Genomic DNA, 17,088 nt, shown 5'->3' with positions numbered 1-17,088 from the left:
GTTACCGAGAAACTGTAAAGTGTAAACTCCTCTGTCCTGAAGATTTTCACATAGGACTCAAGATCGGTCTCAAGACATTTTCTGTATCGACGTGGATGTGGCTTGGACTCATTGGCATTTGTACTGAGACTTGAGCAATGGTCTTGCTTAATATGGACTTGTCTCACCTGAGAGTTCATAAAAGTAATGCTAGTCTTCTTTTCGCATGAACAGTTTGAAAAGAAGTAATTCCTTCTTTTAAAAAACAGCCTAATTATTTGCGTAATGCACTAATGAAGCCAACTAGCTGAAGACTGAAAACTTGGCCTTGAAAAGGATTTGATGGATTTCGGTCCTGATCTTGACTCAGCTTCATTAGTACTCGATCTTGGCTCGATCTTGGCTCGATCTTGGCTCGTTCTTGGCTCGTTCTGTTGTCTTGGACTTAACAATTTCAGTCTTGACTACAGCCTTATTTTCCCATGTCGGAAACCTTAAAATTGACTGTTACAAAGTGCTGGACACTAGAGATTCCTTTCATCAATGTTAAATAAACTTCTTTTTCACAAAAAATTTCAACATATCAATAACAATAACTACATACAATCCTTAAATCTATTTATTTGGACCGTCTGTCAAAAACATCCCTGTGTAATCTGTTACTATAGGTCAGATAACATATTAGACTATAGGTCTGATAACATATTAGAACTAGCGCATTGATATAAACGTGTGATTCGCCTTGTAGCCGGAACTTCTTTCAGAGCTGCTTTATTGAAAATTTAACAGCACTTTCTGACCAATCTGATTCAAGAATTCAACAGTGCTGTGGTATAGTAGCTTATTTTAATGCAGGGCTCTTAAATGCAATCACAAAAGGGTACAGAAGTGAGCAATTTCACTGACAGTAGAAGCTCAAGATTCTGTGCTAGTGATTAGAAAGTTATGAGTAGTTATGAGTAGCAGTGTCAGAGTCCTTGATCAAGACTGAATTACAAGTACAAGTGTTCCCCCAATTGTAAATGTAGTCTACTGAAAAGGACTAGAATATTTAAGGGAAGCTTATAGGCTGCAGTTTAGGATGTACCATGCATGTCTAAGTCATTACATACTCACCTTGAGAGATTATATTTTAATTTATTTTGTATATCATCTATGTCACTTCTAATGTACAGTTCTGCCTACACACTTTGGGTGATGCCTCTTGCGTGAGTCTAAATTATGATGAGGAAGACAGTGATTTGGCTTCAACATGGCTACTATGACAATTCTTTTTTTCTGCATCACACTTTTGTCTATTTTTATAGATAATGTATTATACAGTGTCAGAAACCAATACATACACCTGTTTGAGATAACTTGCTAATGATTTAGACATGCAGTTTATACAACGCTAAACTGGAAGCAAAAAGTTTCCCTTACTTGCATTAGCCTTGCAGCTCCAGCGCAAAACTTCAAACACTACATGTTTTAGATGATCAACTATATTAAGAACTATCGCTTTATTCCTCAAAGTTCTGCCCAGTCCAGATCTGTGCTTGGATGGGATTCTGCCAATACACATGACCCTTGAATAAAAGGGTTAGGAATTTCATTTCAAAAGAATAAATATAAATGATAATGCATGCAAATGAAAGCACACTGAAATGTGCAGGGCTTCGTTGCTCAATCATAACGCTTCGAGAAGCCGTCCACTTTAGAAAATGGATGACCCAATGTAAACACAGTAATAAACACTGACCAGGGGATCTTGTGATAGAAGTAAAGTGCGTGTCTAATGGGGGAAGGAGGTGCTACCTCCTGAAACACTTACCACCTGCCAAAAAGAGTGTCAGCTGATGTGCCTTATCTCAGCCTGTTAGTCCTGTTCTGTTTAATACTTAGTACCACTGAGTGAGACTGAGACTACAGCGAGGTTCCTCAACTGGTGCACCACGGTTCAGATGTGAACTCGGCTAAATATTTCAGCTGACCAAATAGAGTACTTAAAAATACTTTAGCTAGTTTAGTTCTCTAAACATGAACGATCCTCTGTTATGGTTATTCCAATAACATGCATTTATATCAATTATTTAGCTGAAGGCATCTCATCAGGCAAGAAGCTACAGGACTAGAGGCCAGAAAGTGGAAAGTTTCCACAGACATTTCATTTTATTTACCCTCTCTGGTCTGATTAGGGAACTGATGACACGGCTGTTTAAAATGAAAAATGTTTAAGATGATTGGGTACAAGTATGCATTGATTCTCCACGTTTTAAATTCAAAATAGGTGTCTCATGAGTCCATGGCGATGAAAGTCAAAAGTGGTAACAAATTATCATTAATGGTTAAGCATTAAAAGGTAACTGTTGTCACTATACACTCATGTTAGTTGCTTATCCAGACTTTTTAAGCAAGGAATTTGATGTAAATGAACCACAAATTTTAGATGAATACTCATGATTTACAGTATACAGTTGTACAATGTATTTAAATCTGTTTTGTTTTTTTCATCATAATATACATAATACTGAAGGAAATGAAGCTCCAAATCTCGTTCCAATGTCTAGGGATCCTCTTGATAGCTGTCAGGATGTAAATTAAAAAAAGAGGGAATGGAAGAGCACTTACATAGTTTTTTTTTTTCAGATTTAAAAAATTTCACTCTTGCTACTCTCAAGACAAAATAAGCTAAATATTTCTGTAATATAAATAGGACTTTAATCTGAATGAGCTCTCTGTGAGCCCTGAGTGCCTTGCTCTTATTTTTATTTTTATTTTTATTTTCATCCACCTGTATAGAAAGATCTGTCAGAGGGAGTCGCTAATAAACACTGAGTACAAATGCAGCTTTTTGGTTTAAGATGATAATTACCATTAATGTGTGAGCACAATGACTGCCACTGTGTCAGCAGTGACACCTTTTTAACCTGCCTATTGTGGCAAGCAAACAACCACACACACACACACACACACACACACACACACACACTCACGCACACAACACGTGTACGTGCAGAGAGATGGCGCCGTGTCACATGTGTCTTGCACTCGCGACCTTGTGAGAAGTGCATCCAAAATAGCACAGCCCCATTACTGCACAGTCAGATTACTGCAGTAATTAATGAGTTATGATCTATTAATGAAAAATGTGTGATATTACCTTTTCAAACTTAATTCTTCTGAGGTTAATTAGGCAAGTCGAGATAGAGAGATAATGTGTGCGTGTGGGTGGGTGTGTGTGTGAGGCGGGGGTTGCGAGAGCGTGCCTGTCTGCCGAGCGCAATGGAACATTTCCTCTCCAAGAAAACGCTGCAAAAAGACAATGAGATCTTTTTTTTTTTCCCTGAGCTTTAGCGACGTGTCGATAGCAGGTCCATTTTTTCCCTCTTTAATCAGACACCTCGCATAACTGCAAACCCGCTGCGGCGTTTCCTGTGCCTGAGATTTATTCACACGCTGCAGCGTAGAGCGAAACTGTCCAGCACTTTCTCCGATGAAATTACACAAGGCTCAAAATCAAGTACTGCCTGCCAAATCCAGTGGCACGTTCAAAAAAGAAAATCATTGCAACCTGTAAGTGACTTATGCCTCTGGGATCAAGAAAATCAGTCACAGAAGACAGTCATTCAGTCTTACAGGTTTCCACTTGACAGCATCCTGAATTTTAAAAAAAAATTACTAGATTAGATACAATTGTCATGACCAAAAAAAAATTTGACTTGATCAGTTATCAGATATACTGCAACAATAATAAAAAATATCATTACTATCCCAGCATTCGATTGGCTGGATGGCAAAAAAGAAGGCATGTGCCCTGTAAGCCAGAGGTCAGCAGGCCAGATCCAGAGATTGTTGATGTTTAATGGTGTTTGATGGAGAAAACCAGTGTTTGTGTTTGCATTTGTTGGTTTGTGTTTGTTGAGTGTATTTGTTGGGGTCTGATTGTATTTTTTCAGTGTCTGACTGTGTTTATTGGTGTTTGCATTTGTTGCTGTTTGTCTGTTGGTGTCTGCTTATGTCTGATTGGGATTGTTGGTGTCTGATTGTATTTTTTTTTTCAGTGTCTGACTATGTTTGTTGGTGTTTGTGTTTGTTGGTGTTTGACTGTGTTTGTTGGCGTGTGATTGTGTTTGTGGGTGTCTGTGCTTGCTGGTGTCTCGACTTGTTGGTGTCCTTTTTCGCTGTTGTCTGTTTGTTGGTGTCTGATTGTATTGGTGGTGTCTGATTGGGATTGTTGGTGTCTGATTGTATTTTTTTCAGTGTCTGACTATCTTTGTTGGTGTTTGATTGTGTTTGTTGCTGTCTGACTGTGTTTGTTGGCATGTGATTGTGTTTGTGGGTGTCTGCTTATGTCTGATTGCGATTGTTGGTGTCTGATTGTATTTTTTTTTCAGTGTCTGACTATGTTTGTTGGTGTTTGTGTGTGTTTGTGTGTGGCTGTGTTTGTTGGCGTGTGATTGTGTTTGTGGGTGTCTGCTTGTGCTTGCTGGTGTCTCAATTTGTTGGTGTCCTTGTTCGCTGGTGTGTCTGTTTGTTGGTGTCTGATAATATTGTTGGTGTCTGATTGTATTTTTTCAGTGTCTGACTGTTTCTGACTTCAGTGTCTGATTGTTCCCATCTGATGCAGAAGAACAGCACTGTTCGGTTCTGTTTATTGGTGAATGCTGGTATTTGCTGGTTTCAGTGGTATGAAATGGGGAATGGTGGTGTTTGATGAATAAGATTTTGCTGGCATTGGATGGAAATGGCTGCTAGTAAATAACAGTGTTTGGTAATGGTGTGTGTTTGACGGAAAATGGTGGTGTTTGGTAGTGTGTTATAGAGAAAGTTGGTTTCAGTTGGTGTTCAGATGGTTTTTGATAGCTAAATTTGTTAAATGTTGGTGTTCAGTGGTCCATGACAAAGAACGCATTTGAATAAGTAAGAATTATACAGTATTATATTAAATGTGGCATAAGAAACAGCATTCTGATGACAATGTAAACTGTGATCAAAGCTGAGGCAATTTTTGTAATTCCTATTGTACCTCACATACAGTTCACGAAATAAATAGGTGATAACCTAAGCATTTTCTGTATGAGGATGTTAAGATAATATTCGGCAAGGACCAGGTAGGGCAAAGGATGAGGAAGAAGATGGTGATAGGGAGTAGCGGATCATGAGTTTGCCCCCTCCCTCACCTGATCCATCTGTCTCTTAGCTCAGGTGGGAGCCAAGGCCAGAGCTGTAGGAGAGCTACCTTAAGCCCAGAACACACACTCATTCACCATCACACTCTGATAAACCCATCAACCCGCATGAATAAACTCGTTTCAGCAAACAGCAGCCAATGTTCCACCAAACTGAACATTACTGGTACCTGTGTATGATTCACGTTTCTACTGAAAGCTGATTCATTTGACTCATCACTTTTACAGTATATCACTGTAGAAAGACGTATCACCATATGCAGGGTTTTCCCTACCATAGAAAGGCTTAGGTGAAGAGCGCCTTAAGCTGAATGAACGTAAAAAGGCATTTAGGCGACATATCGTAATGAATGTAAAAACAACGGTAAGAGTTCTACGTGCTGACAAAAAAATTTAATAAATAAAAGAGAGGTGGCTTGATCTCAGATGGGAAGGTAAGCTGGCAACAGGTATGACCTGCCAATCACCAATCACTGCTAGGACGAACTTTTGTGTGATTGGTGTGTGACAGATGCTCATTGCCAAGCTAATCAAACAGCTGATTGGATATTTCTCTGTACAGTCAACTCTGGATGGTAGGTGCTACCATCGATTCAGAAAAGCAAGTTGCAAGCCTTCGATAAGGGAAGCCTCAACAAAGAATAAATGAAGCATAAACTTTTTTTTGTTAGGGAGTAATTCTTGTGGATGCTAAAAATAGCAATAGCAGATAGAGAAAAGATATTACTAATGTAGCCTATTTTACAACTAAAGAAACTGCTAACCTAGCTTAACTTACATAGATATTCATGTACTGAATTGAGTTACTTTAGCCAGCAGAGCTAGTTAGTTGACGTTACTTAAAGATACCTCGACTGAACTATAGGTTAGTATCTGATGTGGCTTGGTAGCGAAACAAAGTTAGGCTTCACACGTAATGTCTTTTTCTGATGAAAACCACTGGTCAAAGCATTTTTTCATTTATATGTATAAAAAAAAACAAAAAAAAAAACGTTGTTCCAAAATGCGCTTGAGAGTGTCCCAAAAGAAGCTCGGGTGTTTTTGAAAACACAGTCTACTCCATAGGATTATGATGTAAAACAGATGCTGACCACTTCAAAAAAGACACAGCCTTAGGTAGCTTCTTCTCCCAACACTTGCGGGTTGTGCGCCATTTCCCACGACAGAAATAGTTTTCTCCCTGTTCCTGCACTGTAGTCTGAGATCCAGTCGCAGACAGTGATGCAAGTCCTCATTGAGACAGTCATGTAATGCAAGTTGCCTTGCCTGCCTACAAAATTTGCATATTTCATTTTTGTAAAAAAAGTTGTAGCATATTTTGCCATAACTTGTGAAGTATTTATTACTTATTCATGAATATATATAACGTTGTTGAAACGTTATTTAAAGGTTAATGGTCAAAAAAGAAAAATCCACCACCCCTCGGAACCTAAACAGCACCTAAGCCCTCTGAAAACCAAGGAAAAACCCTGATATTGGCATGCTGGTGCTGTTGATGATTTATGGTGTTGTTAAAGAATGCTGGTAGATGGAATTGCTTGCTGATGTTTGATATTAAATATTAGTAGACATTAAAGGATGTTGGTTAGACATTAGAGAATGTTAGTGTTGGTGTTTGATGGAGAATGTTGGTGTTGGTGTTAGAGAATGTCGATGTTTAATGGAGAATGCTGGTGTGTTGGTGTGTTGATGGAGAATGTTGGTGTGTTGATGGAGAATATTGGGGTGTTGATGGAGAATGTTGGTGTTGGCGTTTGATGGATAATGTTGGTGTTGTTTGAAAGTGTGTAATAATGTTATTGTTTGATAATGGACAATTGTGAATACTGGTGTTTAATAAATCAAGCATTGGTGAGTTATTTAGTATTGGTGAGAAATTGAGAGAATATTTGTTGGCTTTGGTTTTTATGCTGAATGTTGGTGTTTGATGGAGAATATTTGTTGGTGTCATTGTTTAGTAGAGCCATGTTTAGTGGAAAAGGGTTTCTGGTGAAAATGAGTGTGTTTGATTAATTTGGCTTTTAAGTGTTTAATAGAAAATCATGGTGAATGTTATTGTAAATATGAAAAATATTTTCTTTTTTCTTTGTTTAGGTTGAATATTGAATATCAGCTGTTGAATTTTGAAGAATACTGGTGTTTGATGAACAATGCTGGAGAATGGTAGTGGTTGATGAAGAATGCTGTTGTTTAGTGGAGAATGTTGGTGTATTTTCTGATATAAACTAGTGTGTTTGATCAGTATGGAAGGGTCTACATACCACTATCCACATGCACCCATGATGCCATCAATCCAAAACCCTTATGGCCTTTCACACATTTTGTCTTGTGTGTCTTGAGTTATTGAAGTGCAAACAGATGCACAGAAATGCGTATATCCCAATACTCTCCAACTGCCACAAGAAGTGACCAAATATTCCTCTGTTTTAAGTTATTTCTGTACATCTATTAAAGTACACCCAGCTTGTCCTTGTCCCTTTTGTCTCACAGCCGTACCGCATGCTGCGATTTTAATCAAAAAGCGTGGCACCAGACTTAACACTCCCCCCACCCTTAACCACACACGCAACCCCGAGGCCAGGCGATGGGACTCTAATGGATGATCATAGATTGGGGTATAGACAGACAGGTCCTTTATTAGTCCTGTTGGGGAAAGTGCATGCCAATGCACTAGTTTAGAGGCACTAAGAGTGTGGTGTGTGCTTTTGTGTGTGAGATTGTGTTATCCAGACACACCGTGCTCCATCACTCCTTCTAGTGCAGGTAATTAAAGATCCACCTGCCTGAGCAGCCCCACAGCGGCCCACCCTAATGGAGAGTGAGAGAGAGAGAGAGAGAGAGAGAGAGAGAGAGAGAGAGATAGAGAGCAAGAGAGAGACCTACATCCCACGGCTCTGATCCGAGTATTATTGCTCTGGATGACCCTCTCTCTTTGTCTCTTTCTTTAACCCCACTTTATTTATGAGGGCTAAATGTTACCTCCGGAGGGGCAGGCTAGTGCAATATTATCTCCATCAACTGGTTCACACACGATGCTGACATTAACAGAGAGAGAGAGAGAGAGACAGACAGACAGAGAGAGAGAGAGAGAGAGAGAGAGAGATTAAAAAGAGGGGAAAAGAGAGAAAGAGAAAAGAGCACATAGAGACATAATGAGAAGAGAAGAGAAGACAAGACAAGACTTGGAAACCACATACCCATCATACTCATCCAGGCTGCACTCCTTCAAGATGGACAGAGCATGGCCTTTACTCTCAGTGACTGTGGAGGGAAGAGGATGATTTAACAAGTAAATAAATAAGTAAATAAATGAATAAATAAGGCAGAGCAATGAAAATGGCCTTTAGTAGCCTTATTCAAGCTTTGGCACGCAGCTCGAGCCAAGCATATGGTCCTGGCTGTAAAGCAGAATTTATATCCGCATGCTGTTTGCATTTTTAATCAAGAGAAAGAGAGGTGGTACAAAACGAACAGCCTTCTTGTGTTCGGGCCGTGTGAAAATGAGGTCAGCTCAGACGCTGCCCACGCAAACATATTTCTGCATAAACATCGCTGGAACACAAAATCAGGTCAAGGGATCACGGCAGTGGTCCAGGAGGATGGAGAAACTATAGTGTTTATGGTATGATATGATACATAAGCCTCAGATGACTATTTTTTAGCTGACAGGAGTGGAACCAGATGTGGTCTCCTGCTGTTGTAGCCCATCTGGCTCAAGGTTGTGCATTCTGAGATGCTTTTCTGCTCAGCATGGCTGTAAAGAGTGGTTATCTGATTCACAGAAGCCTTCCTGTCAGCTAGAAGCAGTCTGACCATTCTCCTCTCATCAACAAGGCATTTCAAGCCAGAGAACTGTTTCTTGTTTCTTGCACCATTTGATGTAAACAGTGTACGGCTGTTGTGTGTGAAAATCCCAGGAGATCAGCGGTTTCTGAAATACTCAAACCAGCCCATCTGGCATCAACAACCATGCCACGGTCAAAAATCACCGAGATCACATTTTACAACATTCTGAATAACATTAACGGAAGCTCTTGACTTGTATGTGCATGATTTTATGCACCGCGCTGCTGCCACATCCTTGGCTGATTTGATAATTGCATGAATGATCGTATACATCTGAGACATGAGATGTGTTCTCTAAAGGGTTTAACTGTTTAAATATAGAATCAATCACTGTAAATAACACAGGGGAGTCCGGATGTGGTAGAGGTGCCCAGGAAAACACCAGTGAATGCTGGGAAAACGGGGAAAGCACCACTGCAGATGGCACCGCATGCTCTCCGCTCTCTCTACTCGTGCCCCACTTAGTGTTATTTTGCATTTTTCTGGGGCACCTCTGCCATGGACTAAATGGCAGCTGTGCCCACGTGTCATGAAGCTCACCACCCTGCAGATCTGCCACTCACAGATGGATGGGGTTTGGGTGAGAATGTGGAGAGTAATCCTGCCATGTGTAGATCTCCCTGGCTCCAGCAATGTGTAGAAACACACACACACACAGAATGATCTACAATAACAATGATATAAACATTCTACATATTGTATGTCTCTATCCATCTATACCTCTTTTGTGCCACAACCTCAAATGCTCCTGTTACCAAAAGGACTACACTGGTTTTAACAATCCACATTCTAGTTCCTGTTTCAGTCCCTGATATTTCTCTAGCTTCTCCTATTTTTTCCTCGCTAACATCACTGGGAATCTGATATACAGGGCAGGTAAGTAAGATATAACCTCAAACAGACGTCCTGATATCAGAAAATAATGAAATAGCACAAAGCAGTACTGAGTCTCTTGTTGTAAGATGTTGAGATGCTTTAGCAGGTGTTATCTTGCTTACACCGTGCCTTTTCCCAAGCATTTAAACAGAGGATTTATTATAACTGAACTATATTAAGATAGCATAGTCACAGAGCTAATTGTTTAGTCCCCTCCCATATCAATCAGCTACTATTATATCATTGCTTTTATGTTTATATCTTGGAGTTTTAAAATGAACGCATGCCTTCCAGTCAATCAGAAACATATAGAAGCCCTGAACTGCTATGTTGTAATTTCAAATCTGTATCTGATAAATAATATTAAATTAAATATTTAATAAACTTAATATTTCATAATTTTCACCTGGTAACCCAGTGCTTTGACTTACTCATTCTGACTTCGTAACTCTTTTTTTTTTTTTTTTTTTTTTGACTTAGTAACGTTGTTTGGAAATATGAACTTTTTGTTATTTTGACTTTCAAACTCATTATTTTAATGAACTAACTCATTACTACAAGATATTATCCTATTATTTAAACTTAGTAACTCACTATAACTTACTAACTCATTATTATAATTTAGTAACTTATTTTCATATTGTAACTCATTATTTTGATGTAGAAACTCATTACTTCTTCCCATTACTTATCTTGTCTAACCTGTCAAAAAATCAAAATAATGAGATTACATCCAAGTACAAATAATGAATTACTAAGTCAAAATAAGTAATTTGCAATAACGAGTGTCTAATTTGAAATAACCAGTTAGTAAGTAAAAATAGCAAGTTACTAAGTTGAAATAATGAATTAGTAAGTCGTAACAAGTTCGTAAGTCGTAATAATGAGCAACTGAGTCAAAATAATGAGTTAGTAAGACGTAACAACTTTGTAAGTGATAATAATGAGCAACTGAGGTAGAGTTAGTAAGTCAGAACAACACATCAGTGAGCCACAAAAATAAGCTACTATGTCTTAATAACAAGTTACGATGTCAAAATAAGATAATATCTTGAAAAAATGATTCACTAAGTCAAAATAATGACAAAATTTAAAAAGAAAATTGCAGCTTGTGGTTCAGGGCTAACGCAATATATAAGTATTTAAGTATTTACTGTGGCTATGGTATAAACATACAGTACATACATACAGTATGATACTGATATAATCATTCTTTCCAATTTATTCCACTTGCTAACTTCCTTATTTATTTTGGTTTAGTGTACATTAACAACCTAACACATTTTTCACACCATACCTGCCCTAATAATATATACACAATATGGCCAAAAGTATGCAGACACCTGACCATCACACTCATATGTGGTTCTTCCACAAACTGTTGCCACAAAGTTGGAATGTAGGTGTATGCTTTAGAGTTACAGTTTCCCTTCACTGGAACTGGAAGAGGCCCAAACCTGTTCCAGCATGACAATGCCCCTGTGCACAAAGCGAACTCCATGAAGACATGGTTTGCCAAAGTTATAGTGGAAGAACTCAAGCGTCCTGCACAGAGCCCTGACCTCAACCCCACTGAACACCTTTGGGATGAACTGGAACACCGACTGCACCACAGATCTCCTCACCCAACATCAGTGTCTGGCCTCACTAATGCTCTTATGGCTGAATGAACACAAATCCCCACAGCCACGCTCCAAAATCTAGTGTAAAGCCTTCCCAGAAGAGTAGAAGTTATTATAACAGCAAAAGGGGACAAAATCTGGAATGGAATGTTCAACAAGCACATATGGGTCTGACGGTCATGTGTCCACAAACATTTGGTCTTATAGCATATGTTATGGCTGAGCCAGTTATAGTTATAATTTTGTTATATTATAATAAAATATATATTATAATTTTATCGTAAAACTAAAGCCGACATAAACAGATTTGGTGTTTTATATTATTCCAAAATTAATAAATCCAATCTGATAACACTTTATTTGAAGGATACCTTTCTGAGATATAGTGGATATTCATGATATCTTTTTGCATAATTTGTTTTAAAAATGGTTTAATTATTTTTCTTTTAAATAATTACAAACTGAATGGAAGCACCTGATGTGATGTTAAAATTTTGCACTTAATCATAATTAATAAAATGATTTCTCTTTTTCAGTGTTAAATAGTTCTATTAGTTCTGATTAGTTCTAATTAGTTCTATTATAAAAATAGAAATACATTTATTATAAATGTAGTATTAAGTTTATTACTAATAATTAATTATATATAACTTATTATTATTTAGTACAGTGTTTTAAATGCAACACTACTGTATTGCTGACAGTTTGTGAACTGTACAAATGCCTTTGAGAATTATGATACATGTTACATTTTATATATATATATATATATATATATATATATATATATATATATATATATATATATATATATATAAATAACGTGTGAAAATGCAAGCATCACTCATGAGCTTTTAGTGACTGATTTTATATGAAAGTGAGAAAAGTGATCAAATCTCAGTTATCATTATTATTGTTACAGTGATTTTTTTATTATTATCTTGCAACTTATTACTTTGTTCAGTGTTATAAATTTAATTACCACTTTAATTTGGGGGCATTAATATAACGAACCTGGCTGCCTGACTTGCATATCGGCTTCGTAAATAAGTGAAGTACTGGAATGCCGAAGTGTGTTCAAGTTCATGCTCTGAATATAAAATTAGATTCAGTCGATACACCTCCCAAAACACAAGATAACCACTTGATGATTCCTTAATACTTCACTTCTAGTAAAGACTTCCATGATGATGTAAAAAAAAAAAAAAAAAAAATCCTGTAGAATAACGAAAACTGGGATTCTTCTCAATTTCATGAAAAGGCAAAGTAATATACTTCTTTTGTTATTTCACAAATTTTGACATAAGCGTTATAAAAATACTCCAGGAATGCTTTATTGTATATTTACGCAGTGCTTATGAACGTGTTATGAAGGTTCAGCGTAGATAGCCTTCAAAATTTCAAATTTTTTGCCTGCATTTTCACGGCAACCCCAAAGAAACGAGGTGCTCAGTGGGTGTTAAATGAGAGTGCAGTTTTCCAAAGTGACCTATAGGGGGAGTAACTGCAAATCAAAATGAAGGACAAATGACCCCTAAAGCGTTTGTCTGTCTCCTGCTGGACTTGGTCAAACAGAACTACAGCTCAGGTAGACTGACTTCATGAATTATGACCTACACAGAGGCTTATCAGTCATTGTTCTGCAAGTGTAATTAACCATTCTGATTGAAATTTTGATTAAACTGTCTGTTAGAATGCTAATAAGTTTACCAAATAAAAAATAATTCGCAAAATTCCACACCTGGACCAGTAATAGTCTTTAAAGTACTTACGCATTAATGTAAAACTTCCAAATGAGCATATACAGCATGGGAACATGGCTTTCCAAGACATAAAAGATTAACGTTAAACAGAAGTATGAGCTCCTGCCATCTCAGACTTCCTCCTGCACATTTCTCTCAATAACGTTCGAGGCTAATTCCATCGCAATTGCGCAAAGCAATGCCCTGCAGAATGAGATCTTTAATTTCGATTATGCTAAAGTGTCTTTTAATGGTGGGAGATCGTGCGACAGTCGCTGCCCCCCCGGAGCCAAACCATCACCGAGCCGAATTACTGCTCCAATGACTTCTGCGATCACATAGCCATATCCATTAGAGCCCAGACTGCTCTGTAGGAAAGACTGCCTGCTGTTTGTGTGTGTGTGTGTGTGTGTGTGTGAGAGTGAGAGAGAGAGAGAGATTTAGCTGTTTCTGAGGACTAAACATTCTCATAATGATTAGAGTACATGACAGTATTGACCTTGTCGGAGTAAGGTTGAATAGTTCCTGTAATATATAATTATATATTATATATTATTAAAAGAATAATGATGCAAGTGAAAGTAGTCATCCAAATAATTAGATGAGCAAAAGTCAGAAGTACCAATAAGTCGCAGTGACTGTGATAATGACGAGGGTGACAAACAAGGTACTCATGAACAACTATCACAAAACATAAAAACGGTTGTTGATCATCCAGGTAACAACACACAGTATTAAGAATCGAGCGTATGTAAACTTTTGAACTGGTTCATTTGTGTAAATTCAGTTATTATTGTGTCTTGTGGACTATATATAAACAGCTGCTATGTGTAATAGCTTAGTACTAAATAAAAAACTAAATGCAATTTTTATTATCCCTCTTAATTTTTTATTTATTAATTATTAACATTTTGCAGATTTTGCAAGGTGTATGTAAACTTATGACCACAACTGTAGCTAGCTAGTTTAAGACGATTGTTAATTGAAGTTAATTTCAAATGATCACAAATATATTAGCTAGCTAGGGCATGCGCAGGGTGCGATGAAAATGGTCACTTTTTCTAACATTTCCAACAACTAATTTTAACATTTTGAACACTTTATATTATGCTATTGTATATATTATTATATTATAATAATATCTATATATTATTTTATTGTATCTGTCCATTCAATTCAAGAGTGTATAGACCCATAGTTTTAGGCGTTCCCTGCCAGTGGTTTTTCCACACACACAGACGCACACACAGACGCACACACACACGCACAGATGTACGTGCTACATCTTAAAAATCTTAAAATACTCAGCCCCCTTATCCTTGCGAATAGCACAAATCCATTTCTTTTTCACAAGCACATTGGTAGCAAATGAGTGAAAGCTGAAGTACGGATGTTTCACTATCTCACCAGAAGTTTGGAAACACTACTGCATTCATAAACACGAAAGCATGAAAAACGACCACTGGCATTGTATACCAGGATCAACATCTTAAATTAGAACGATATTTTTATATATCACACTTGCATCCTTGAAAAGTTTATCCACATGAAATAAAGCTCTTCCTCGGCACATTGTGCTTTGTTTACCAAAATACACCATTTTTATCAAATGTTCATATGGAGAAGGTAATGTGAACATAATGTGAGGCTGGGCTGGCAAGTGTGACAGATCAATCCCACAATGCAACACAGCTGATTCCCAAGCCCTACAGGGAGCAGTGCAACAGTGTTCCCTGTAGAGTGTGTGTGGGTGTGTCTGTCCGTTTGTGTGTACAGAAGGAGGATTGAGTGTGTTTCTGATTTGACTGATTTGTGTGTGATAATATTCTTAGGATTAATAGAACTCTGTGTGTATGAGTGTGTATATGGCAGAGTTGAATGGGAAAAGTGGGCAGTCCTGCACTGGAGTTGAACAGATGGGTTTAAGCTCCGCCCCCTGGGTCAGGTTACTGACTGAGGACACACACTTCTCTGTTATTATGAGTGTGAGAATCCCACCTCACACATACACATACACACACAATTTTTGCATTCATTACGAGTATACACACACACACACACACACACACACTTGAACATACAGAAAAAAAAGTTGCTATCACACAAACTTAGCCATGCAGGCCGACAGACAGTCATGAACACACACACACATAATCACGTTCCACACAATTTATTTAACACATTCACATTTCACATTTTTTTGAATTAACAACTGGATATAAATACATCCTACTGGAATACAAATTAAACAGATGTGCTCCAGCTGCCCAGGTTTATTCAGTATGGAGTATGTATAGTATATTATAGGTTTAGTATCTACAGCATGGGCAAGTTCAACTAGGTTAGGTTGGGTACCTTAGGGTTATTTAGTAAGGTTAGATTTGTTAGTTTAGGTTGATGTTTATGTAGGTAACTTGATAAGGTGATGTTTAGTTTTGTTTGGTTGAGCTAGCATGGGTTTGTATAGGTTAGGTTAAGTTAAGTTAGTTTAGGTTAATTTACTTTTCTTAAGTTTGTTTCAGTTAGGTTAGGTAAGGTGAGGTTTTGCTGAGTTCACTTATGTTAGGTCTGGTTAGGTTCCACTCAGTTCTATTTAGTTAGGTAAGTTTAGGTTAGGTTGAACTGTCCTGGATTAGGTTAATTAAATTCAGTTAGGTTAGGTTTGGTTGAATTCACTTGGCTCAGTTTAGGTTATGTTTGGTTCAGTTCTTTTTAATTAGGTAGGATAAGGTTAGGCTAGGTTGTACTGGTTCTAAGTTAGATTAGATTTGGCGGAATTGACTTAGAATTGAATTGAACTGGCTTAGGTTAGGTTAGGTTAAGTTATGTTGTATTGGTTTGGATTAAGTTAGATTAGATCTGGCAGAGTTGACTTGGGTTAGGTTAGTTTAGGTTAGGTTAGGTTGTATTGGTTTGGATTAGGTTAGGTTAGATTTGGCAGAGTTGACTTGGGTTAGGTTAGTTTAGGTTAATTTCAGTTCTGTTCAGTTAGGCCAGGTTAAGTTTGCTTTGGTTGAACTGGCTTGGGTTAGGTTAGCTTAGGTTTGGATAGGTTGAGTTAGATTTGGTAGAGTTGACTAAGGTTAAGTTAGGAACAGTTCAGTTAGGTAAGGGTTGATTTGGTTGAGTTGGCTAGGATTAGGTTAGCTTGCATTCCTTTTGGCTTTGTTCATTTGGGTAATGTTAAGTTTGATTGAGTCAGTTTGTCTGATTCGGTTCTGTTAACCGTGGCTGTTTATTGTCTATATCAGAAGGATTTTAGTTTTCACAGTCTGCACAGGTAAATTACTATAAAGAGGTAAAACTGTAAGTGTTTGGTTTTTGGCTGAAGTGTTCCTTTATTGCATTAAATTGCCTGTCTTTTCAGTTTGTTTTACTCAGCGTATTTAAGTTCACACTTAACGTGTCACTGGTTTCAGTCAGTGCTTTATGCAGGCCTAAAAAACACAAAAGTAATAATAAACTGCAATAAAGCGACATATGTTTTATCATATATCTATGAAAAGGTTACGGTGTAATGTTAATCACCTTACTCTCTCTAATGCAGGTCTTAATGTCTATTCAGGAAATTCACTTCCTCATCTGTCCTTTTCTCTAAAGCACTCTCCTCATCTTCTGGTTCATATTTTAATAATGTGCTTATTTATTTATTTATTTACCTTTTTTTTTGTAAGGCACAACCTCGGTTTATGAATCAACATTTAGCTGTGGCATTCTTACGCCTAACATATTGATTTGCCCCAAGACATTGCTAATGGAACAGGACATTGGGTGTGTATGTGTGTGTGTGTGTGTGTGTGTGTGTGTATACACTGAAGAGTGAACAATGTGGTAGAACACTGGCCTGAGGGC

At 37.6% G+C, this 17,088-nt stretch overlaps 1 protein-coding gene across 3 annotated transcripts in view; it reads right to left on the bottom strand.

Annotated features, from left to right (window-relative positions):
- Window positions 1-17,088, bottom strand: part of cerkl (ceramide kinase-like) — an 88,785-nt gene that overhangs the window by 22,568 nt on the left and 49,129 nt on the right. For all 3 annotated transcript variants that reach the window (XM_053234022.1, XM_026947258.3, XM_026947248.3), the window contains exon 4: window positions 8,348-8,411. In XM_053234022.1, the coding sequence (XP_053089997.1) occupies window positions 8,348-8,411 (64 nt within the window). The remainder of the gene's footprint in view (window positions 1-8,347; window positions 8,412-17,088) is intronic.

This window comes from Pangasianodon hypophthalmus, chromosome 5, assembly GCF_027358585.1.
Source record: "Pangasianodon hypophthalmus isolate fPanHyp1 chromosome 5, fPanHyp1.pri, whole genome shotgun sequence".
Classification (NCBI taxonomy): domain Eukaryota; kingdom Metazoa; phylum Chordata; class Actinopteri; order Siluriformes; family Pangasiidae; genus Pangasianodon; species Pangasianodon hypophthalmus.
This window is presented reverse-complemented; position numbering and strand designations above follow the sequence as displayed.